The 24,786-nt window shown below is 51.0% G+C and overlaps 1 protein-coding gene across 2 annotated transcripts in view; it reads left to right on the forward strand.

Annotated features, from left to right (window-relative positions):
- KCNIP3 (potassium voltage-gated channel interacting protein 3) overlaps positions 1 to 24,786 on the forward strand; it is an 81,063-nt gene that overhangs the window by 50,976 nt on the left and 5,301 nt on the right. For both annotated transcript variants that reach the window (XM_073325328.1, XM_073325327.1), the window contains exons 3-6: positions 18,898 to 19,022; positions 20,442 to 20,511; positions 21,313 to 21,383; positions 23,170 to 23,277. In XM_073325328.1, coding sequence (XP_073181429.1) covers positions 18,898 to 19,022; positions 20,442 to 20,511; positions 21,313 to 21,383; positions 23,170 to 23,277 — 374 coding nt within the window. The remainder of the gene's footprint in view (positions 1 to 18,897; positions 19,023 to 20,441; positions 20,512 to 21,312; positions 21,384 to 23,169; positions 23,278 to 24,786) is intronic.

Here is a 24,786-nt window from a genome sequence, read left to right on the forward strand (position 1 = left end):
TGTGCTTGGGGCAGGGAAGTAGGAGATGGGGGATGGTGCCTTTAAGCCACCTTTGGTCTTCCCATGTTTCAAGGCTCTTCAGAGCCCTGCCTGGCCTCCAGCATAATTTAGAGCAGTCACAATGCTGCTCTAACTTGCATTCTGCTTCTCAGGGCCCTTCTGTTGGGGCATTCTGGCCACACTGGGGACTGGGAGCAGGGCAGGTGGGGAGCCCGTAACACCAGACAGGAAGCCCCCCTGCACAGCGGTGTTTCCAGAAAGCTACCTGCTGTCAGGCAAGCTTAGCATAAGTGAGAATCAGCCCTCTGCGCTCTCCTGTACGTTACTGGTTGCATCTCCCATGCTGTTCTGACAGCTGCAAACGAACCTCCCACAATACCAGCCTCTGACAAAGTTTCTAAGTCAAGCTTTCGGTCTCAGCGGAAAAAGAACCCGAACCCCAAATTGGCAGGCAGTCACAGCAGGCAAGATTCTGGGGGGAGAGGCTCCAAGCCCCATCCATTAAACCAATTGGCTGCTGCAGCTGCTAATGCAGACTTGCTTGGAGACGATTGGAGGCTGGCGTTTTTATCCATTTAAACATCTTTAATATTTTACAATGAGAGAAACAGGGATCAATGTCTTGTTTATAGCGCCGCATTCATGGGGAATTGCTCCAGGCTTTTGTCCTTTGCAAGCGGATTTCCTGGGAGGAGGGATGTGTAGGAATGGGGTGAATACCCAGCCACGGAGTGGGTGTGTTGAGAGCTCAGCTGCTTTCTCACTGAAATAATAATAATTTGCACTTTGCAGCTCTCACGCTGCGGGACGGGAAAGGACTATTTAGCTTAGACGGGCGATGAATAAGGGATGACATGATAGACAAATATAAAATCATGAATGGTTTAGAGAAGGTCAGTCAGGCACTCTTATTTGCCTTCCCTCCTAACACAAGGACCTGACCAAATTAGAAGGCAAACACGTTGCGAGCTGTTAAAGGCTATTTCCCTGCCTCATGTGTAATTAACCTGTGGAACTCATGGCCAGTGGATGTCAGAGGGAAAGAGGTCAAAAAGGGGTTCGTTGTTTATGGCCTTGATTCAGCCTAGTTTTAAGCATGTGCGTGTCTTGTTGATTTCAATGCAACTTATTTGCTTACTTGAGTACTGGGGGGAATCGGGGCCTAAATTAATTTTTTTAAAACAGCTACATGCTAAAAATGCATGAAAGATATTAACCCGCTGGGGCTGGGGATAGGAAGAATCTGTCTTCTGTGCAAGAGTTATTGGATGGTTCTGTGTTACGGAGATTATACAGATTCTTCTGAAACATCTGGGGGGAGTGTACAGGATTAGATGGACCTCGTGTCTGATCGGGTCACTTCTTCCTAGTGTCCCATCTTATAAAGTGCACGTGTGAGTAATCTATAGATCTGTGCAGAGTGACTGAAATGCAGCCACCTCTTGCATGCAACCCTGTAGGAATGGGAGGCCTGGGGCAATGATACCCTGGGACAAACACTTTTGCTAGATCATTTGTGTCCCATGTGGAGTCATAATCTCGCTAATTTCCCACTGGAGTCAGTGTGTGGGGTTATAAGTGCCGAGAGGTTCATAAATCCTCAGCCCGATCGTCTGTATAGATGGGTACGCAGCGTGTCACAGAAGTTCTGTGCCTTTCCACACACAGGTGAACGTCTCGCTATGCAAACAGATCTAGATACTTAGTGACCTGGGTGCATGTGTCACAAGGAGGAGAACGTCCCGCAGTGCCTAGAGCTGAGCTGAGGGTGTTGCCACCTCCCCAATATGCAAGGAGGCCCAGAGACATGGGGTGCCCTCCCTTGTGCTCCTGCAGCCTCACTTCCTGCGGCGGGACGGAGCGGGGCCAAGTTTGAGGGCTCAAAACTCACCAGTTAGGCCCCTCTCCCACAAATCAGGAGATTGGCTTCCCTTGCAAAAACCATGGTGGGTTTCCGTTCTGCCTGCACAGACTCACTGGAGTTACTGCACACGAGTGGGGACAGAATCTGGCCCACTGCAATGCCAGCTGTAAAGCGGGTGCGTGCTTTAGGGGTCGCTGACCTGGCTCTCTTACCGTAGTTCCCGTCAACGCATCAGCTAGAATGGATTGTCTCTTACCTGTGGATTCCTGGAGTAGCAGCATCCCAGGGCCCCTCACATGCCACCCAGCACCCTGCTAACGCCCCTGGGGACCCTACTCGCTACCTCTTGCTATGCTGCCATTCCACTTGTGATCTGTTGCACTGTCTGGCCTTGTCTCCTGCAGCACGTGTGAACACGCGTGGCACACGGCCATGGGTGCATGCAACATTCATGCTCTTTGCATGTTTTATACAGGGCCACAGGCGAGCTGATTTATCTGGGGCCCCACATCCGCTTATGAATATCTGCACGACCTTATGCGTGCATGCAGGGCACGCGTGTGAAACACTGAGCATGTCCCTGGGTCCGTCTCCTGTACAGACCCACTGCGCTCTGTTGTGTGACATTAGGGGCATTTTATCTCCTGGGCTTGTGGAATAATGGGGTGTGGCCTGGCAGAAGTAGAGTCCTGCAGCCTTAAAATCCAGGCTGCCCTGCAGAGAGAGAGCAAGTGGTTTGTCTGTCTCACAGGAGCTCGCAGTTGGTGAATAACATTCCCCTGAAAGGTAGAAACTCCACTGCAGGGCATGGGAGATTTTCAGAGGTCAAGGGCCAGATCCTCAGCTGGTGCGAAGGGGCAGAACTCCAGTGGAGTCAGTGAAACCCCTCCCCCCCCAGTTTATACCCAGGGAGAGTGCGGCCCCCCCCCATGATTGTATTGCAATGGGGAGGAATCTTCTGGGATGCTTCCTGCATCCCCAGAGTTTAGCTGTGCTGTGCGCACTCGATCGCCTTTCATTCAACTGCTGGTACCCGCCTCGGTTCTGCTCTTCCTTCCTCCAGCTCCGCTCCCTTGGCCCCAGGGGAGTTGCTTCTGATTGACCCCAGGTCGGTGAGCTCAGGGTGTCGGCACTGCAGAGTCACCTTTCCACCCGGGCTTCCCGAGCCGCTCTCACGTGCCGCGGCTTCCACACAAAACACACCAACTAAACGGCTCGTCTGCAACCGCCGGCACCGTTCGTCGCTCGGAGACGCAGCTGGGGCCCAGCGCGTCTCTCGTCTGGATCAATGCCGCCCCGCAACGAGAGACACCCAGCCAGCCTCCTCCCCCTTTCCGAGGTCTCAGGGTGTGAGTGTGCTGGGGGGTGGGGGAGGGAAGGGGGGGGGAGTGTGTGGAATTTTATAGCCACCCTGCAGCCAATGGCATTGCGGAGAGGCGAGATGGAGGCGCCGGGCGGATGCTCCATCCGTCAGTGCATCATCACCGGGCACGGGGGAGCCCCTCAGAACCTCCAGCTGACCCTGCCGTGCGAGCCAGCCTCCCGGACTGACGGAGCGCTGAGTTGATCAGAGACACACCGGAGCAACGGGAGTTTGCAGCAGCCAAGCGAGATGGGCCCCGGGCAGGAGCCAGTCGTGCCGGGATTCTGCTGCTAGGAAAGTTTGCCCAGCCAAGTTCGGAAAGTTTGATTTCTTTCTTCCTTCACGCTCGAGGCTTTACCAAGGCGTCAACTGCACCACTCCCCTGCCAGCTCCCATCTCCCCTCTTCCCATCCCCGCGGGGAAAGCCAAAGGAGATTACTCATCCGTCTGTCTCCAGCGAGAACTTGGAGATGTGAGGCTGCCGAGGGGCTGCTGCTGGTGGTGGTGGGGAACCACGGGCTCTTTCCTGCTGCACGGCTGCTCCCTGGCCCCTCAGTTCTGGTTCTGGGCGCTGGCAGAGCTGAGCTGGCCCCGGGGGGCGTGAGTCGCATGCCCCTGGTGCTGCGCCGCCCGTCGTGGGACGCTGGCCGGCCATGGGCATCCAGGGGATGGAACTCTGTGCCATGGCCGTGGTCATTATGCTTTTCATCGCCGTCCTCAAACAATTCGGGATCCTGGAGCCCATGTCCATGGAAGGTAACTACTGATGGTACATTTCCCTGCAGCCTGGATCCACCCCCATCCCGACCCCGGTACCTGGGTCAGTCCAGCTTCCCTTTCCCCCTACTCCTGGAGCCAAGCACCCCGTTCCCCTCCTCTGACCCCTTCTAACTCCCGTGCCCTGGGGGTACAGCACTGTCCAGCAACCGACTCCTTCCTAGTGCTGTTCCCCCAGGCGGTGGAGGGGGACGGGGTACAGGATTAGAACAGCCTTTTCCCCAGGGTCTGGGCCATGTTTTTTCAGGGGAAACCACCTGTCTTTTCCCCAAGCGTCTCCCTGTTCTGTGGCCTCTCCAGGCCAGGCTGGCGGGAGGGAAGGTTTTTCACTACAACTGAGAGGGCTGAGGTCCCTAGGTCCAGTGGGACTTCAGGGCAATGTGTGTAGGGGGCTGATAAGGGGAAATTCTACCCTGAGCTGCCCCCTGGCCCCACTAGGAGTCTGTGCGTTTGCCCTGCCGGGGCCAAGCTTCCTTTTCTCCCTGGCTGGCAATGCAGAGCGAGTCTCCTGCAAAGGAGCCCTGCCCCTCGGGTGTGAATTTCCTGCTGACTGAGCTGACCAGGCTCTGAAGGCACATTCAGGGCCCCCTTCGCCCTTTCCCACCCGAAGGAAAGGCCCCAATCTGGAAATGAAGGGGGAAGAGCTGCTACTCTCCACACAGGCGTGAATGCCCCCACCCCCGGTGCACAAATGCTCCTCTCACTGGTGCCCAGTGAGAGCCGCTCCCCGGGGTCAGCGGGGCCAGGAGTTCAACACATCCATACCCTCTCTGACTCCTCCTGCGTGCCCCAGGCAGGCAAACTTCCAGGGAAGTCTTATCAAAACCCCAGCATATTTTGGGATGCACAGGGCCAAATTCCCCCTGGGTGCAAGTCCCTCAGGATCACACCTGGGATGAGTGGGAACTTGTTCCTTACCCCAGGAGGAGATGTCACGGACACATGGCATGGCCACCATCTTGGCCGGGGATTGAACCAGGGACTTCCAGAGCGAAAAGCAGGAGTTTGAGCTAAAGAGCAAGGCTCCTTAACTGAGACTATAACAGGCTCATATCCTCTGTGAGTTGGGCATGAGGGGAGGGGAGCCTGTAATGCTCACTCACCAGTGGGTTGCACGTGCGCGTGACTTGTGAATGCTGGTGCACTAGTGACAGGGGAAGCATTCCTCGTGGAGGGTGTCTTGCTGCTTGGCTGGGAGTCCCCACTTCCAAACCCGATCTCCGCCCCCCCCCACCGCCAACCCCAGGACGATCCTCTCTGTATTTCCACGTCCGCCCCCTCCGCTGCAAAGTGCAGAGCCAGGCGTCTCAGTAACCACACAGCCATCTCGGCGTCACGTGGCCCCAATGAAATATTAACCAAGGAGTGAAACCTGCTTGTTTGACTCTTAAATCAAGAAACTGGATCCGTCCCCTCAAGGGCACTTCGTCTGCAGCTCCGGCTCTTCCCCCGCCGTCTTCCCTTTGCACCATTTCCATGGCACAAGCCCAGCCTGGGTGGGGAGGAGGAAGAGGAAAGCAGATGCTCACTAACCCCCAAGCTTCTTCGAAAAATACAGCGCCTCGCCCGCCCCCCCCAACCCTCCTCGCCGCACCGGCAGCAGGCAGGACCCTGAGTGCGAGCAGCCCCCTGCTGAGCTGGCAGTTCCCTGAGTCGTTTGTGCCGCTGTAACTTTGACCAATTGTCATGTCCCAGCCATGCTCTGACCTTGCTATAGGGGAATCTCGTGCGGTGGCCCCGGCTCTTTGATTACAGTGATAAGTAGGCTGTAGATCTCGACCTGTACCCGCCAAATAGAACTCCCAGGGGCCGGTGGAACTGGGGGGAGCCCCACTGACTTCTGACCCATCCATATGGTGGGAAGAAGAGCGAGAGGGTGCTGGAGCAGTGAGTGGCAGCGGTGTTCCCCTCTCCTGCCCGTAGCAGGCATTCTCCCCCAGGTCCCGGTGGCGGGGCATTGGTGGAGCAGGGTCAGAGGAAGCCCAGGGAGGGGTGAGCGTGGACATGGAATTTCAGGCTCTCTCTGGAGCGGGATAGTTCCCATTGAAAGTGAATGTGACGTAGGCCCCTGACTCAGCTCTGAGCCCGTCGTGGGACTCTGTTACTGGAGATTGTAGCGTGGCATTATTTATTAATTGCATGCTTAATATTTGCGCTGTTCAGAGGCAGAAAGACCAATCCGCTCAGCTGGGAAACATTAGCTCCCCCCAGAATCTGAGCAGAGGGAATGCAGGTTGCATTAGGTCATTGACTCCCGCATTGAGACTGCTGCTACGTGTGTGTGGCCTTGATTCTGTCCGGGGAGGCTGAATTTGCACAACCATGGCTGTGGCTGATGGGAGACAGGGAGAGTAAATGGGAGAGGTTCAGGTGGGAAGGGACCATTCCATTGGACCGCGCTAACCAAAGACATAGCGGATGGAAATTGATCCCGGGCGCAATTCCGTGGCAGGCAGTTACCGCAGAGCTGAATTTGGCTCTGAAGGTGTGTGTGTTACCATGCTGCAAAATACCACAGTGCCTTCTGCTGTTAAGGGATATGTCGGAACATCTTGTAGCTGTTCATCCCAGCAGAGTGGTTTGCTGTCCAGTCAGTGCTAAGTATGATGTTTCAAAGGGAACAAGCCCTTCACTGCCTTTCCCCTACAGTATGAGTCACCTGGCACTAAACAGTATTGCGAGCTGTGACGTGTTTGTCACGTTGGCTGGGGACAGTGTTTTAGAGACATAGGATCAGATCCATGGCCCATCCTGTCTGTGACAGTGGCCAGAACCAGACGCCTCATACAATGGAAGGAGAAACCCTGTGGTAAGCTGTGATGATCACCGTGAAGGTTTCCTCCAAATCCTTAAATGTCAGTGATTGGCTTGAAGGTGTTAGGTCCCCTCCAAAACTCCATCCGCACTAACTACTCAAATGGTGGCTATGCTTGTTATTCATATAAATGGCTGGCCCCTCTTTGATACTAAATTCTTGGCCTCAACAATAATCCTGTGGCAATGAGTTCCACAGTCTGCTCTGTCTCTGGAGTTGAAATGTGTGTCCTTTTAAAACTGCCTGGAATCCAAACTCCCATTTGCTCCTGTGAACCTGAGCGAGGAGCTCTGGGTTTGTCCCATTGCAAATCGAGTTTTATTCGTGGTAGCCGTGACAGTGATGGAGACAGAAGTAGGACTGAGCTGTGAAATTTTGACCCAGAATTCAACTTTCTCAAAGTCTGGGGTGATTTGGATCTGAGCTTTTGATGTGTACCGGGTCTCTGAGAATGTGACAGGCCCGAAGTACTGAAGCCCCTGATTCAGCAATATACTCAAGGATGTACTTAAGCTCCACTGAAGCCAATGATCTATGTGTTTACTTGAATCAGGGACTTTATGAATTAATCCTCACTGCACTCTGGGAGGTGGGAAAATATCATATCATTAGCCCCCTGGTACGGAGGTGAAGTGAGCTGGGCAAGGTCTGACCATCGAACAGACCCCAAATCTGCTAGGCCCATAGGAACTGCTCTATTAGATCCATCTAATCCAGTCCAGTTTTTCGGCAAGAAACCTTGCAGTGAATTAATTTGTCCCCTAGGACTGTCTCCTGCTGATCCCTAATTTGTTAGAGATTGGCTTAAATCCTGAAGCATGAGGGTTTATAGCCCATTCAGAACATCTGGTGGCAGTGAGTTCCACAGTCTAATCATGTGCTGTGAGGAAAAAAAATATTTCCTTGTATTGGTTTTGAATTGCACAAGAGTACTGGTTTTGGAAGGTTCTGCATGAGGTGTCTGTGATTACCCATAAGAGTCCATATTCTAGTAGCTGATACAGTCTGATGCATGTTACATCAGTACAGAACGGTTAGAAATAGAAGAAAGCAGGACAGAGTATTATCAGGGTTGATTGGGCTCGACTGGAGGAGCAAGCAATGTGCGGACAGAACAGTCCCCCAGACCCACTGCTGTCACCTAGTGCCCCACTGATAGTAACGTTAGAAAGGCCTCTCTGGATGGATGGATCGCTGTTGTGAGAACCACTGGGACCAGCCAGAGAGGAGAGGAGTGTGCGAAAGCGGGTGACAGCTCTGGTTTGCACGCAGTTATGTTTGAGCGGAAGGAGTTTGTGGTCATGGTACAGGTTGGTGGATGGACAGGAGCAGATACAGAGGCGATGGTAAGAGACCCAGTGAGTTGTTTGCTCTGCCAGTGGGTGCCCCAAAGACCCTGCCTCCCAGGGGGAAAGGAACATGCTCTGGTAGAGAAGCTGAGCGATGCAGCAATGGAACAGATCATTGGCCCAGCTGACCCAGTACCCTGCTTCTGGCTGCGGCCACCATCGGCCGTTTTCCTAAAGCAGTCAGTGTGATCGTGGGGACACCTGACATCAGCCAGGACCCCCCCAGGGGTAGGTCATGCTCCAGGCCAGTGTGTAAAGCTGGCTCTGGAGACAGGAGGCTCTGCCTCCAACCATACAGCTATAGGGCAGCAGCAGACAGGAGATGCGCCGGTGACGTGCGAGGAATGGTGGCACTGCTCCCTGGGAATGTCCCTCTGACTCCGTGACTCGGCAGCCATGACAGTAGGGCTCCATCCCTTAGCGCTCAAGTTCAGTGGAGGTAATGCTAGCATCATCGGGTGTGCTTGCCCTGCAGCACCCCCTGCTGAATTAGAGTGGGCCGGCACATGCTTCCTGCCTCGATTTCTTTTCTCAGGAAGCCAATAAGAGCTCCACTTCAGATCCTCTCGGTGTTTGACTCGATAAGACCCTTTCAGCTCTTAAATAGCCAGACGGTGGGGCGGACTGACCATTAGGCAGTATTGCCTTTATGGGGTAAGCTTACCCCATCGCACAACTATCATCTGAGCTACCACTGGGAATTGAACTAAGGACCTCTGGAGCTGAAAAACGTGAGCTTCCCCTTGTGCTAAAGGAGTAACTCCCCTAGCTGTTCCCTGTTCTAGAGTCACATGCTGAGGGGATCAGGCACAAAGGGGGATGTGGAATGCACTGAACTGTGGGCTACTGTGGCAAACCCTGAGTTTTTATTACATGGGACATTTGCCTGAATACAGAATAATTAGCTCTGTAGGGGCCACATAATTAACGACGCCTCTAACTTCCCAGGCACCAGCCAATTGTGGGCGGAGCTAACTGCGCGTGCCACTCATGGGATTTTGACCTTTTAGCTACCCGATTGCATCCACGGATCAGGTAATTGGGAATCAAAATCCCCCCATCTGTGCCTGCGCTTAAAGGGAACGGCTGGTCCTATTATTATGTATAGGTTATTTGGTTTACATAAATGCCTAGAAGTTCTGGCCAAGATCAGGGCCCACTGTCCCAGACACTGCACAGACACATAGTAAGAGACAGTTCCTGCCCCATACAGTTTTTACAGTCTAAAGGCTTCATCCAAAGCATGTTGAAGTCTAGCTTTGGATCAGGCCGTAAACGGACGAGACAAAGGGTGAGAGAAAGAACAGACTGTTATCCCCATTTTCCCAAAGGGGAAAAAGGTCCAGAGGAATTAAATGATTTGCCCAAGGTCACAAGGAGAGCCTGTGGTATAGCTAGAAACTGACCCCAGATCTCCTGAGTCCCAGTCCACTGCATGAACTGCAAAACCACCCTCTGTATCAATACTGATTAAAGTGTAATTCAGAGTGATTCTGCTGTGGGTCTGTCCTGCTGGGAGTAGCTGGGATGCTCCGTTTTTATGGCGATCATTTTGGAGCATACTGAATGCACGGGGCCAGATCCTTAGCTGGTGTAAATCAGTGTAGCTCCACTGAAATACCCTCAGGTTTCAGGAAAGAAGAAGGGGGCATGATCTCCATCGAGGCTGCATAGCCGCAGCTCTCATTGACTTCAGTTACCATTGCGGGTACTCAGCACTTCTGCTGACTGGCCGTGCAGACTCCCTCTGGGAGAAGCATGGTGTTCTTTCTGGCTCATGCCTCAACACCGGCAGTAAAAATCCTGTAAATGGGATTAAATTAACAATCCTGTTGACGATGCATCAGGCTCTGGTGCACTGTCCTGTAACCGGGTTAGCTCTGCAGGGCTAACAGGAATCAAGAGAAGCACAGGCTTAGTTTGTCGTCATTACAGGCAGCAGATGTGTCCTGCGCTCTCATTCATAACTGTGAACCCTGGTGTTAATAACTCCAGAGTTTGGCCCAGCTAGTAGGTTGACTGAGTAAGGAGGAGCCATTCTTATACGGGTACTTTTCTGACCATTGCACTAAAGGTTTGTTGTGGTCACTAGAGCTGAGCGAATAACAGATCTTTTGGTTCGCTGGCCGTTTGGGGGAAAAAAATCGAAAAAAGTCAATCGTTTGGGGTTCAACTGGAAACCTTTTTTCCCCTAAATTTTTGGCACCTCGAAAAGTCAGAAAAAAATTGATTTCAAGTGAAGTGACACGTTTCGTTTTGACAAAATTGCAACGTTTTATTTTGAGTGCGACGGTTTGACGGGGATTTGGAGTGGGTTTGTGAATAAAACGGAAGGAAGCTTGGAACCGAAAATAGAAACGTTTCATTTCGAAAATGTTGGAATTAAACATTTTGATTTTTGTCAGATTTTTGGGGGTGGGGACAGAGAGACGAGATGTCCCATTTTTAAAGGGACAGTCCCATTTTGGGGGACTTTTTCTTGTATAGGCGCCTATTATCCCTGTCCCGTTTTTTCACAGTTGCTATCTGGTCACCCTAGGTGGGGAGAGGTTTTGAGAAAAACAATTTGGCGTAACTGACGCATATGCATGAAATGTTTCAGTGTCTCTGAATCTGCATTTTTGCCACACTCACAAAAAGCTTCAGCCACTTGGTTCGAATCACTCTTAGCTGCAAAGGACATTCTGGGTTTAGGGGCTTGTTCCTCCGCTGGTGTAAATCAATGTAGCAGCCCTTGTAATAGGATTCACACAGTGGATTTCACTCAGTATGACTGACTCCAAATTATTTAGTGTACTGTGCAATTAACATGGTGTCTGGCATCTCAGGAGATGAGTCACTTGGGACAGCATCATCTCCAGGGAATCCCCAAGCTGATTTCCAAGGTTCTCCTGGAGCACCCCAGGCCTGAGTTGCATGCAGAAGCAAATCTCGGCCAGTAGTCACCCTGAAACCTTTGTTTGGTTAATGCACGCTTGCAAACAGGCAATGCTTTCAGAACCGGGCTGACAGGCAGCCTTGGCTGACCCCTCCTCAGGAGATGCAATGAACGTGGATCGAGGAGGTGCAGTACCTCCAGCTATTCAACCTAACTCGAACCTTTCCCCTGAGTTTGCAACCGAGCGGGCGTCTGCGCAGATTCTTGTCTCTGATGCAGCCGCTTGTGCTCATTAACCGAATGACCTCTTGATTTGTTCCTGCCCCCTGCTCCGGCACACACCAATGAAAGCGACTGGCGGATTAACTAGTACATTTAGGGAGAGCTCCTCATCTGGAGTACATTGGCATTGACCTCACTGGAAGTTTGCCAGTTTATACCAGCTGAAAATCTGGACCTTTCAGGCAAAGAGCTCGGGAGTTGTTGTGCGTTACTGTGACAGTCCAGAGCCCATGCACCTTCACCTGTGGTGTGTTAATACTAATTAATAATAACTTAGCAGCTTTCATCCACAGCCCTCGAAATCCTGGCTGTTCTCCTGGCCCACTGGAAAATACACAGCAGAATGATCTAACTCCCTCTGCGTCTTTATATTGTGTTCAGTGGGTGTCGGATCTGTCCCCGTATCCACCTGTCCATTCCTAGCAGCTCTCCTGTCTTGTGTTCAGAGAAGGGCTCAAACCTCAGCTCCAAAGACACTTGGACTTCAGGCTGTTGGGAATTCAGTCTAAATTTTGCAACCTTGTTAAGACTGTAGCTCCAAGAGACCCCAGTCAGCAGAGAGGCACCATTGTGCTGGGAGTTGTACAAACGTACTTCCAGTGCCTCTGTTGAAATGCATTGCCCAGCCCTGCTGGGTTTGTCCAGGCACCTAGCAGGGTTCGCTCCTGAGATCCAGTCTGCAGTGTCTGAATCCAGCGGTATCTCTTCATTTCCGTGGCCTGATCTCTGTGACTATTGTTCGAGCCATCTTTGGTCACCTGTCTCGGACGTGCCGCGTACAGAGATCTCCATTGACCCATTCCCTTCTGTCCAGATCCTCAGACTTGAGTGGAGCTACGCTAATTTACACTAGTGGAGGAATTGGGCCCACGTTTCCAATGATTTCCATCCTCCTATTCTGTTCTTTTTGTCTGTCTCTCCACCGCTGCGTCCTGTACTGTGCAGTATCTCCAGCTATTCAAATGCATCTATTCCCATGCCTCCCTGTTTTGTACTGACCATTGATCTGGGGTTATATGTTCATTCGTCTTATGCTGCTTGGCTGAAGTTCACCTCGGTTCGATGGGTCAGGCCAAAGCCTTTCAGCAACAGGCTAGATTCAGCCCTGCTGTAAGGACACACAACTCCATTGACTTCAATGCACTGGTTTGCAGCAGGCCTAAATTTGACCCAGTACATCCAGCTTGTATCACCCTCATCTCCTGTCATTTTCTCCTTATCCGTGTACCCAGCAGTGCCTGCCTTCCTGCCCCTTCCCCAGGTCTCTGTCTATTGTACCCGTTCTCTCACCGGCTGCTGCAGATGATTGACGTGGTCAGCCGAATCGGTATCTGGATGGAGTGTACAGCCTGATATTGTTAGCTGCATTTGCCTGCTGTGTGTCCAGTTCCCAGGCAAAGTTGAATTAACTTAATCTAGGGGGCTGGGGGGAAGGCAGATAGCCTCACAAAGTTTGCACAGATCTTCAGGGCTGGGTTTTTTTTTAATGTTTGTGAACTGCAGGAACTTCCAAGAGCCCTTAACCCCTCACAGAGGTTTGCTGCTGACACAATCGAGGCTCTGGCTTTGGGGGTTGCGAAGGAGTCGCGGTTCCAGCCTCTGTTAGTTTCCCATGAGCCAGTCTCCCTGCTCACAGGGCTGTACCATGCTCTGCTGCGCTACATACGTGGGAGGGATCCCTCCCCTTTTAGAAAGGGGATATGGAATTAAAGGCTGGCTGGAATCCCAGTGGAAAGTCCTTGCAAATCGAGCTGCTGAGTCTGGTGCCCTGTCTGCACTGAGGAAGTTCACTCTGGTACCAGGCCACGTCTCTGAATGGGGAATCAGATTTCAGAGTAACAGCCGTGTTAGTCTGTATTCGCAAAAAGAAAACGAGGACTTGTGGCACCTTAGAGACGAACCAATTTATTTGAGCATGAGCTTTCGTGAGCTACAGCTCACTTCATCGGATGCATGGGGAATGAATCCCTCACTTAGCACCTGACCCAAAACCCATAGAAGTCAATGGGCATCTTTCCATTCACCTCAATGGGTTTTGGGTCATGCCCAACTGCAGCCCTGGTGGTATCGTAATCCTTGAGTCTACCTCTCGCTCTGCCAGCTGTTCTCAGCCTTGGGCCATGGGCAACTTTCTTATGGTGCAGAATCCTCAACCGTTATCAGCTGATGAAGAAGGGAACTAGTACAAGGTGTTACAGCCACTGTCCCACCGGGAGGGTGGACTGAGATAGACCCACCCACCCAACGTGAGAACAAATCAACCTCAGCAACAGAAAACAAACAATGTAAAAAATCAAAACCAAACTCCCTACCCCAAACACAGACTGCCCCCCCCCACAAAAAAGGGAGAAATGCCAGAGACTCTGTGTAGTCTGCTAGGGACTGCACTGTTGCCACTGATTTTACATGGAAGGGGCTCAGATACTACGTGATGAGTGGCAGGATAAGATGGATGGATGGATGGATGGCGAGAGATAGAGGCGTGTGTATGGGGATGGATGGCGAGATGGATGGATAGAGAGGTGCGTATGGGGATGGATGGCGAGATGGAAGGATAGATGTGTCTGAGGATGAATGGATAGATAGGTGTGTATGGGGATGGATGAATGGATAGGTGGGTGTGTATGAGGGTGGATGGAGGGAGATAGAAGGGTGTGTATGGGGGTGGGTGGAGAGATGGATAGATAGATGTGTCTCAGAATGAATGGATAGAGGGGTGTGTATGGGGATGGATGGATGAATAGATAGATAGATCACATTGTTCTGGAATGTATATTAAAAATGAGAAAGAAGGCATCATTGTTTCTCATTTTCAACATGTTGGTGGCTGAAGAAGAGCAGGGTTTGTGGTTGGGCCAGGAGCACCTCTGTGCTGAGCTCCAGGCATGGTGCAGATCTGTATTTAGAGTAACGAAGCTGGGGGTTGGTGGTTAGAAATGATGGAAGGGGGTTGTGAGGAGCTGATGGAGTTGCTGGATAGAATGGGGGTTGATACAATGTCAGTTATACTTATGAAACCATAACTGTGCATTTCCAGACTCTCATGCATCTTGTTTATTGAAGGTTAATGTTAACTTAGAATTTCTCAGGTTTCAAATGTTTGAGAAAAGTCTTGTTTTTCCATTCAGAAAATGATAGCAATTTGTAATCATAACTTCATCTGAACAAGATTATTTGTCTGGAATTTCCTTATTTTTTGAAAGTAAAGCTATAGGGGAAAAGCCACCGGTGCTGGGTGGGAGTACTTATTCTCCACCAAGTAAGTAAATTATATTATATTCTAGATGATAGCTATGTTCATTAGCATACAATGGTCTGCTGGACAGAACTGCATCAAAGTTTCTCCAGCCTTCTTAATGCCATCCAGCCCAGCCAGTTCAGCTCCAGACTAAGAGGTCAGCAAACTGCCCTGGCAGACTTCTAAAAGTCCTTCAACCCAGCTAGGTCAGCGGCAGACTTAAAGATATCCGTATGCTAGCCCTATAGCCTCCTCAATGTCTTTGAACCAGGTTGCTTCTGCAAAGGACTTTAAGGAGTTCTGAGGGTTCTTTTATGTTGAGCAAGCATGTGGCAATTTAGCAAATTATTCTGTGGTTTGGGGTTTTTTGCTGCAAACTCCCCCCACCCCATTCTTTTCCAGAAATGGTGAAATTTCATTCTTCCAGATTTCCAGGAGATTCTCTGTGCTTTCTGTTTTCCAAACATGCTGTAACCCTTCCATAAGTCACCAAGCCCAGTGCTCTTTTACGGGCAGGACAGGCCTCCAAACAAGAGTTTTGGAAAGGATGTAAATGTGACGGGTTTGGTCACAGAAACCCCACTGGGACTGTCACCTGACATGCTGAATTTACCTCTGAGCCCTTTTTCCCTGCCAGCTTCAGACTCCAGAACCCTGCCTTGTTGAGCCAGACACGCTAGCCTGCTGCAACCCAGACCCAGGTCTGATCCACGCACCCAAAGCTGCAGACTTTAACCAAAAACTGCTCAGTAGGTTACCTATCTCCAGCACCCAGACACCCAGTTCCCAATGGGATCCAAACCCCAAATAAATCTGTTTTACTCAGTATAAAGTTTATACAGGTTAAACTCATAAATTGTCCGCCCTCTCTAACACTGATAGAGAGATACGCACAGCTGTTTGCTCCCCCAGGTATTAATCCCTTACTCTGAGTTAATTAATAAACAAAAGTGATTTTATTAAGTATAAAAAATAGGATTTAAGTGGTTTCAAGTAATAACAGACAGAACAAAGTAAGTTACCAGGCAAAATAAAACAAAACACACAAGTCTAAGCCTAATACCTTAAGAAACTGATTACAGGTAAAATCTCACCCTCAGAGATGTTCCATTTAGCTTATTTCACAGACTAGACTCCTTCCTAGTCTGGGCCCAATCTTTTTCTCTGGTACAGTCCTTGTTAGTTCCAGCAGACATCTTAGGTGAAGCGCAGGGGTGTTCTCATGACTGGAACCCCCCTTGTCCTGCTCCACCCCCTTTTATAGCTTTGGCACAAGGCAGGAATCTTTTGTCTCTCTGGCTCTCCACCCCTCCTTCTAAGTGGAAAAGTACCATATTTAAGATGGATTCTAGTATCATGTGACATGGTCACATGTCACTGTAAGACCTCATTCTTCATTACCCATTGGCTGGCCCACACACACACAGGAAGGCTTGCAGGTAAATAAACCATTTACAACCAATTGTCCTAGTCAATGGGAGCCATCAAGATTCTAAGCCACCATTAATCGCCCACACTTTGCATAATTACAATAGGACCTCAGAGTTATACTTCATATTTCTAGCTTCAGATACAAGAATGATACATGCATACAAATAGCATGAACACACTCAGTAGATTATAAGCATTGTAATTATACCTTACAAGAGACCTTTTGCATAAAGCATATCCTAGTTACATTATATTCACACTTATAAGCATATTTCCATAAAACATTATGGAGCACAATGTCACAGTCAACTCCTTTCAGTCCTGATTATTTACAAAGAATGTACAAAGTTCTGTTCCCCTGAGCACAGCAGAAATGAAACTGGAGATAGTTTCCTTGTGCACAGTTCCAAGCCTCTTTCAGCCAGCACTCTGCCCAAAAGCTCCCTCTCTAGAGCCACGTTCCCAGTGCTTCTCCAGGCTTTGTCCTTAGCTCTCTGCTCCGTCTTTGTGGTCTGTTTTCTCCTTGTCCCTCTGTCTCACAAACACACACCCCTCTGCTCAAAAACAATACCCAGCAAGGCCCCTTCACCCATGTAGTTTAAGGTCCTGAGCACTCTCCCATGTGCCTATGTTTTGGGTGCAGGCTGCTATTGTTTCAGCCACCTGGTTCCACAAAGAAGCTCAGGCCCAGATCCTCAAGGAAATCAGAGTTAGGTGCCTAAGTACTAGGGTGACCATATTTTCCAAAAGGGAAAATGGGACACCACCTGAAGCTACCCCAGGGCTCCCCGCTGCCCCCGCCCCACGGGGCTGGCGTTGCCCCCCTGCAAGTTCTTCTGTGCCCTGCTAGGGTTCGCACCCCACTTTTTTGGCAAAACTGGGCATTGGTCCCATTTGCTCTTGCCAGCTGATGATCAATGGGCAAAAGCAAAGGGGACAAATGCCCAGTTTTGCCAAAAAAGTGAGGATGGCAGGGACAGGGCTTAAAAAAGGGAATATCCCAGCCAAAATGGTAGGCATGATCACCCTGCTAAGTACCTACATCTGGGCCTTAATGGTATCTTGCAACTATCGTAAGTGAAGCATGGCAGTTATGCTCCCTCCAGTTTCAATGAGGTTTAATCCAACCCATAACAACCTACTGGGGGGTCTGGAAGTGACTTTCCTTTGCGGCAAGTTGTCCCATCACTGTCTTCTGCTGCGGTTCTTGCACCTTCCTCTGGAGCAGCTGGTGCTGGCCTCTGTCAAAGACTGGGTACTGGGCCCGATCCTTGGTTCTGATTCAGTCTGGCAGGTCCTGTGTGTGCTAGAAATTTCATGGTTCTTGTCCCTGGGATACGGAGCTGGGGCCAGGGCAGTTCTGTGTGAAGGACTGAACTAATCTTTCATCCTGTTAAGTTTTACCGGGAGGTGAAAGGCATCGGGGAATATGAGCCCGGAAGAGCATTTAGGATTGGTCGCAGCTGTGCCTTGAACATAATGTTACCCAAGTGCCTTGTCTGATTTCGGGGCCCTGCGAGTTGTTCACAGTCCCAAGCCTGCCTTTCCAGCCAACACTCTGTGCCCAAAAAGCGTTTTCTCTTAGCTTTATCTCAGGGCCACATTACGGTGCTCTCAGGCTGTGCCTGCTTCCCTGTCTCCCTCCAGGCTTGTTTCCACTACTACGGTGCGTAGATAAGCCGGCGTCACCCCCCTAGTATAGACACATCCTGCAGCGACAGAAAGGGTTTTTCCATCACTGCAGAAAAACCACCTTCCCGAGCAATGGTAGCTAGGTTTATGAAGCATTCTTCCATCTGCACCAGGGGTTAGGTCAGTGTCACTACAGGGCTCAGGGGCATGGATTTTTCGAGGATGGTCTGCTCCTTTAAGGACCAGGGGCCTGGGACCAACCAGTCCTGTTCAATTATCAGTCCCAGCTGTAAAGGGCTCAGGTGAGAGAAGAAGCTGCAGGAGGGAGGGTGGCACCTGTGACTGGCCCTGGAGCAGAGAGAAGTGCCAAGAGGCCCTTGCAGCCTGTGTTGATCAGGGGAATAGCTTTGTTTTGCTTTGTAATTTTTCTATTTGAATTAATAAATGGTGCCCTGAAGGAAGGGACTGCAGGAGGCTTTGTCATGGTGTTGAATTCTTCCTGGGCTATTAAGACCGGCTAGCAGCCCTATGCAGACCAACCTGGATGCGTACCCCTCACCTATGGGGTGCTTCTCTGGAGCCCCCTGCTCCCCTGGACTGGAGGGTCTACGACTCCCGTGCACAGTGGGTCTGTGTGTTGTTGTCCTTTGGCCTGAGTGGTGAGTCAGTATCTGGGGCTTTGCCAGGCTGTTTCCATTAGGAGGAGAAATTGGTGATGGGAGTCAGGCATTTCTTTGGTGCAAGCCTGCTTATTTCAAAGAACGTGCACAAAGTCCTGTTTCCCGGAACGCAGTAGAAGCAAACAACAGCAGGCAGGTTCCTTGCTCACAGTTTCCAAGCCTGCCGTTCCAGCCAGCACTCTGCCCAGAAGAAGCTCTCTCTCACTTGACTTCCTCCCAGGGCCTTGCTGCCAGTGCACCTCTTACTTTCTGCTGGCTTCCTCTGGTCCCTTACATGCATATGCACACAGATCTGCAACCAAATCAATGTCCCAGCTAAACAAATGGGTATTTAATTGCTCCCTCATTTAGCCTGAATGAAAGATGGATAGCATGCAGCTTCAGCGAGGTCTGGGATTGCCCATAGATCTAATCATCATCATCATCATAATTAATAAATAATACTTAGATCAAACACCTGATTGCTGGCAACCATTAACCCTCTCCAGCACAACAATATTCCTTATTCCCCGCTGTGCTGGGGTTGGATTTTGGGAGTTTGTGTCTCTCTTCCTGCTCGCTCACAGAGTTTGTCTTGTGTCATTCCAGACACCAGCGACAGCGACCTTGAACTTTCATCTGTCCGGCACCAGCCAGAAGGGCTAGACCAGCTGCAAGAGCTGACCAAATTCACCAAGAAGGAGCTGCAGTCGTTGTACAGGGGCTTCAAGAACGTGAGTGTCTGTTGGGTCCTTCCCCCAGCCCAGTGATCCCCGAGAACAGCTGTGCCTTGTGGCCTCTGTTGGGCTCCATCTGCTGTCCGTATGAGACTGGAAACTGCACCCTGGAGAGGTGGGAGCTGGCTGAGATGCAGCCTCGGGGGCTCAGGAAATTCATCCCGGTGCCGAGCGTGCTCACAAGGCCGAGGCACCATTTAAGTCCTACTGAAGCTTGGAGGGCGAGATGTTAACGGGTCTGATAGGAGATGGAGTGGTTTTGGCCTGCGCCTTGTTCATCCCCCGCTCACTGAACTGAGGAGCGGGGCGTTGGGTGAAGGGGATTCCTAGTGCGAAGTGCGAACACTCGGGGTACGCTGACCCTGCTTTGGGGCGTGATTACAGCCCAGGTAGATATCCTCCCGCTAGCTTAGAGCGAGGAGCACAAGCACAGGCAGCTACCCTGCCCGCTCCCTGGCTGTGCCCTTGGGCAGCCACCCCCTGTCCTGCTGTGGCTTCCCTGCTGTCGTTACGCCACTCGATCAAAGCTGCCGCGGGAGCGTCTGCCCGCGTTGCCATCACAGCTCTGCCTGCGGCGTAGGCTGGGGGACGCAGGCTGAGAGCGGAGTGGATGGCGGGGAGGGAGGAGGATGTATTACAGACCCGAGCCACCGAGCGTGAATGTGCTTGGCCGGGGGTTCTGTTCCTTCTCGGTAGGTTTTTCCACCTCGCTCATCACCGTTGTTCCTGAGCGCCTTCCAGCCGTGCGTTAAGCAATGCGCCGAGACATCTGTCACCACGGGGACGGGGTGGGCGTATCTCCGGGGAGAGGCGGTGCACTGGCATGAGAGGGGGCCAGGAATACCAAGGTGCATGGGGTCAGGGTTCAAGGAGGGAGCGTAAGAGCACAGAAAAATATAAGGAAGTATTTCTTCACACAACGCACAGTCAACCTGTGGAACTCCCTGCCAGAGGATGTTGTGAAGGCCAAGACCATAACAGGGTTCAAAAAAGAACTAGATAAGTTGATGGAGGATAGGTCCATCAATGGCTATTAGCCAGGATGGGCAGGGATGGTGTCCCTGGCCTCTGTTTGCCAGAAGCTGGGAATGGGTGACAGGGATGGATCACTTGATGTTACCTGTTCTGTTCATTCCCTCTGAGGCACCTGCCACTGGCCACTGTTGGAAGACAGGATACTGGGCTAGACAGACCTTTGGTCTGACCCAGTAGGGCCTTTCTTATGTTCTTATGCCCTAGGAGGACGGATGTCCTGGGTGCATTGCAGGGCAGATGCTTGTTGCATGGCAGAGCCATGGGGCGAGAGGAGAGTCCTGGGTCCAGCCGGTCCGGCTACATCTAGGTGCCTGATCTGTGGGGAGGGTGATGGTCAGACCAATTGGGGGCTAACCTCCTGGCGATGACTTCCCTCCGTAGGAATGCCCCAGTGGCCTGGTAGACGAAGACACCTTCAAGCTGATCTATGCTCAGTTCTTCCCTCAGGGAGGTGAGTTTGGCACCAGTTCCCCCCTGCCCCTGAGACCTTCCCAGAGCAGGGAAAGGGTTAAATTATCTAGCGAGGCACCAGGAGCCCAGAGCCTTGAGCCCAGGCCTGTCCCAACGTTGCTGATGTCCCACTGCGAGGAGAAGACTCTTGTCTGCAAAGTTCCCAAGTCCTTCCGCTGAGGCTGGGCCCCAGGCTCCTTTGCCGGCAAATATCCACAGCAGGAGCCAGCTGAGCACTGCGCCTAGCCCCACACCTGGCCTGAGCAGGGGATAAAGCAGCCAGGGGGTGATAAAGGCACTGGTGTTTTGCAGTATCTAGAAACCTGTCATGCTAGACGCGGTACCCTTGGATAATGCAGAGCTGGTCCCCACCCCGAATAGCTGTAGCTTTACATGTCATTTCCCGTTGCTAGCTAAATAATTATCCTAGAAACCTGCCTACGTCCACGCTGGGATCGGAGGATGTGAGCTCCCCGGTCACCCTCACTGTGCTGTGAGATTGCTTTTATCCGCTGGGGTTTCCATACGGGCAGCAGCGAAGATGCAGGACAGTCCAATGGTTAGGGCCTGTGAGAGACTTGGGTGCAATTCCTTGCTCTGCCACAGACTTCTTGTGTGACCTTGGGCCTGTCTGTGCCTCGGTTTCCCCTCTGTGCAATGGGAAGAACTGGCCTCACAGGGGCATGAGGGTAAATGTGTTTAAAGAGTGTGAGGTGCTCAGATAAGTCCCATCGATAATGGCGGGGCTGGGGAGGAAAGTGCCAATGTTTTCACTGGGTCTCTCTTGTTTCTCCTCTCCCAGATGCCAGCATGTACGCCCACTTCCTGTTCAACGCCTTTGATGTGGACCGGAACGGAGCCATCTGCTTTGAGGTAAGATCCCAGCTCCCCCTTTCAAAGGGCCAGGTGTTTTTTAAACGGTATTTAGGAACCTAATGAATCAGCCCACATCCTCAAAGGTATTTAGGCGCCTAACTCCCCTTGGGAGTTTGGAAAAGGTTCCCCGTTGTGGTTGGTTATTATTTGTATTGCAGTAGTGTCCTCAGGGTCTGATCCGGGTGTTAGGTGCAGATCCCTGCCTTGGAGAGTTTGTAATCGGAGACTGCCAGCTCCAAGTGACGGTTCAAATCGGAGGGAATGGGAGTTAAAAATGGCCCAAGGGAGAGAAAAATCCGGCCCACTCATTCTTGGCTCCCTGTCCTAAAGCGTTGTGTGGTGGCTGCTGCACACTGTGAAACAGCAGCTGCATTCAACCCCAGAGGTGGCTGCATTTCAGTGCTGAGTGGAGTGACTCACACATATACGAAAAGTGCCAACGCACCTTTAACAAGCAATCAGGGCCTCGGCGTTACATCTTGTCCAGAGAGGGCCCCACCACTGGAAGTGCTGTGTCCCGTAGCACTATGGAGGCATTGGTTCAAGAACATAAGCCCCTCCTGAGTCACCAGCATCTGTCCTGCCACCCTCGATCTCCCATCCAAGTACAGTAGAACCTCAGAGCTACGAACACCTGGAGAATGGAGGTTGTTCGGAGCTTGGAAATGTTTGTAACGCTAAACAAAACGTTCTTTCAAAAGTTTGCAGCCGAACATTGACTGAACGCAGCTGTGAAACGTCACTGTGCAGAATCAAAATTTTGCTCTCGCTTTATTATTTTCCTCGTTTACGTTTAACACAGAACTGTACTGTATTTCCTGGGTTCTTTGGTCTCTGCAACTGCCCGGTTGCGTACTTTTGGTTCCCAATGAGGTGGGCGGCTGACAGGTCAGCTCGTAACTCTGGTGTTTGTAACTCTGAGGTTCTACTGTACTGCTTTCGGGGCATGCCTGCTTAGCGTGAGATATAGCCTGCCAGCTCAGCTATCTATCTGAGCAGAATGCACTAGACATGCTTCGGGGTAATACGTCAGACGGGATTTTTATTGTGGGGCAGAAAGACTCTATAACCAGATTAGGCCCCGTTTTGTTAGCTGTTCAAAATTAGCAGATCATAAGATCAAAAAGCCTTGGGCTGTTTTTTCTTATTTGGTTCATACATACATACACTCAATGTATATATATTGTCCAAACAGTTAGTAACATTTCCAAAGAACTGTGGGATTGTTTTAAATAAAGACGATATATAAATATAAGATCACACTCATGTGAGTGTGTGTGTGTCTATATAAAATCATTCTTTTATTTAGTAAATGGATGTAACACAAATCTCTCAGCCAGCCAGCCACCAAAATGCCTTTTATTTCATTTCCAACTTGGGAGGGGGCAGTTAACGATTTTCATTTGGTTATTTGTGCTCCGTGCGTTGAGCAGTAAGGAACCAAAGAGGGTTTTTTTTTATTATTATTGTCAGTGAGGGGCACTCGGGCTCAGGTGGGTAGCGAGGTGACTAAAAATAGACCCGGCAAAGAACAGAAACAGGATCGATAGGAAAAATACCAGGAGAGTTTCATGGTCGATAACATTTCCGCTTCACCTTTTGAAAGGTCACGAGCCACCCCCTTTTAAAGAGCAAGTCCCAGGCACCAGCTACAAAACGGTTGTTTTCCTTGGGGCGTTGGTTGGAGGGTGGTGGTGGGGGTTGCTTGATATATGTTTGCAGTTGTCCATGTGCTGGGTTGTTTGCCTGTCCTGCTAAGTCTCTGCTTCGGTCTCTGTTCCAGGATTTTGTCGTCGGCCTCTCCATCTTGCTCCGTGGGACCGTGCACGAAAAGTTAAACTGGGCTTTTAACCTCTATGATATTAACAAGGACGGCTACATCACCAAGGAGGTACCTGCAGCTGGGCTGAGGGGAATGTGGCTGCGGGTATGCATGAGGTTTGGAAGGAGACCAGCTGGCGGTAGTGGCTGGTTGAGTTTTGCCAAGCGTGAGACCTCAGATCCACCTCCATGGCTTTGACAAGGCGACAGCCTCTTTCTAAGTGCCCATAAAACCCCAAGTTTGCCCCTCTTCCCCTAGATCAGCGCGTGAGCCCTTGTGAAGCCCATAGGGCTAGATTTCAGAGTAACAGCCGTGTTAGTCTGTATTCGCAAAAAAGAAAAGGAGTACTTGTGGCACCTTAGAGACTAACCAATTTATTTGAGCATGAGCTTTCGTGAGCTACAGCATCCGATGAAGTGAGCTGTAGCTCACGAAAGCTCATGCTCAAATAAATTGGTTAGTCTCTAAGGTGCCACAAGTATTCCTTTTCATAGGGCTAGAATAACAGCTGAAATCACCAGGCCAGGCCGTGACTATATGTCTGAGGCTGGGAGAGAACAATGAGCAAATGTGGCTTTCTTTGGTGGTGCACCGTATGGCTACCTGACATGGACCTGGTTTACTCATTAAACCTGCAATGCTTCTCACGTCCTGTGGGTCACATCCTTCCCCACTGAAATCAATGACTAAACTCACGTTGACGTCACTGGGTCCACAACTTGGTCCTATGCGACAAGTTTGCCGAGTCAGCAGAATTCTGTAGGTTCCCGTGCTGGCTATTCCTGCTGTGAGCCTCTGGAAGCCACCTCCTCTACACCCTACTGGCCTGGCTTCCCCACACTAGCGAGGAGCACTGGTTTGCTTTGGTGCTGCTGGTCGAGGCATCTGGAGCCTACTGCCTGCCCTAGCATGGTCTGTGTCAATGCTCCACTCCCTTGTGGTTTGTTTACCAAAGCGAGGTTCACGTCATGCACTGAGTCAGTTTATGGAAGTATTTGGTCCCTGGCTATGATCTCTGGTACCATATTAGGGGCCACATTTGAAACACTGAAAGATCACTACCAAAATTCTGCCCCCTGGTCATGCATTCAACTGCCATATGTGAGGACAGGCTTGAGGCAATGACACCTATGACACCACACAGTGCAACAAAGCAGGAGACAGTCCCTCATCTAGACACAGCTCCCCCCTCTTCAGGTTTGTACGAGTCTTGGATGGCAAAGCCTCAACTGGCTGCATCTCCAGAGGCTTCAGCAGGACGCAGCGCTGCCTGCCAGGAGACCTCGGGGGTTAGTTCAGTGAAGGAGCCATCCTCAGTTGAATACTCCAGCTTTAGGAAGTAGTGCCCTAGGATAACTAATGACCACAAGTGGTCAGGACATGGGTTCTGTGTCTTGATGCACTGCCAACAGCACAGACCTCCACAGCACCCTTCCCGCATGGTGGACCCCACCTGCTGTATCTCTAACACTGCCGTGGGACCCTGAATGCACGTACCCCCTCCTCAATCCTCAGAATCGTTTCCTGCAGCCCCATGGTGCTCTGTGGAGGTCTCTCGTCTAAAACCCAGACTTACCC

The sequence above is a fragment of the Lepidochelys kempii genome, chromosome 26, assembly GCF_965140265.1.
Source record: "Lepidochelys kempii isolate rLepKem1 chromosome 26, rLepKem1.hap2, whole genome shotgun sequence".
In the NCBI taxonomy this organism is placed as follows: domain Eukaryota; kingdom Metazoa; phylum Chordata; order Testudines; family Cheloniidae; genus Lepidochelys; species Lepidochelys kempii.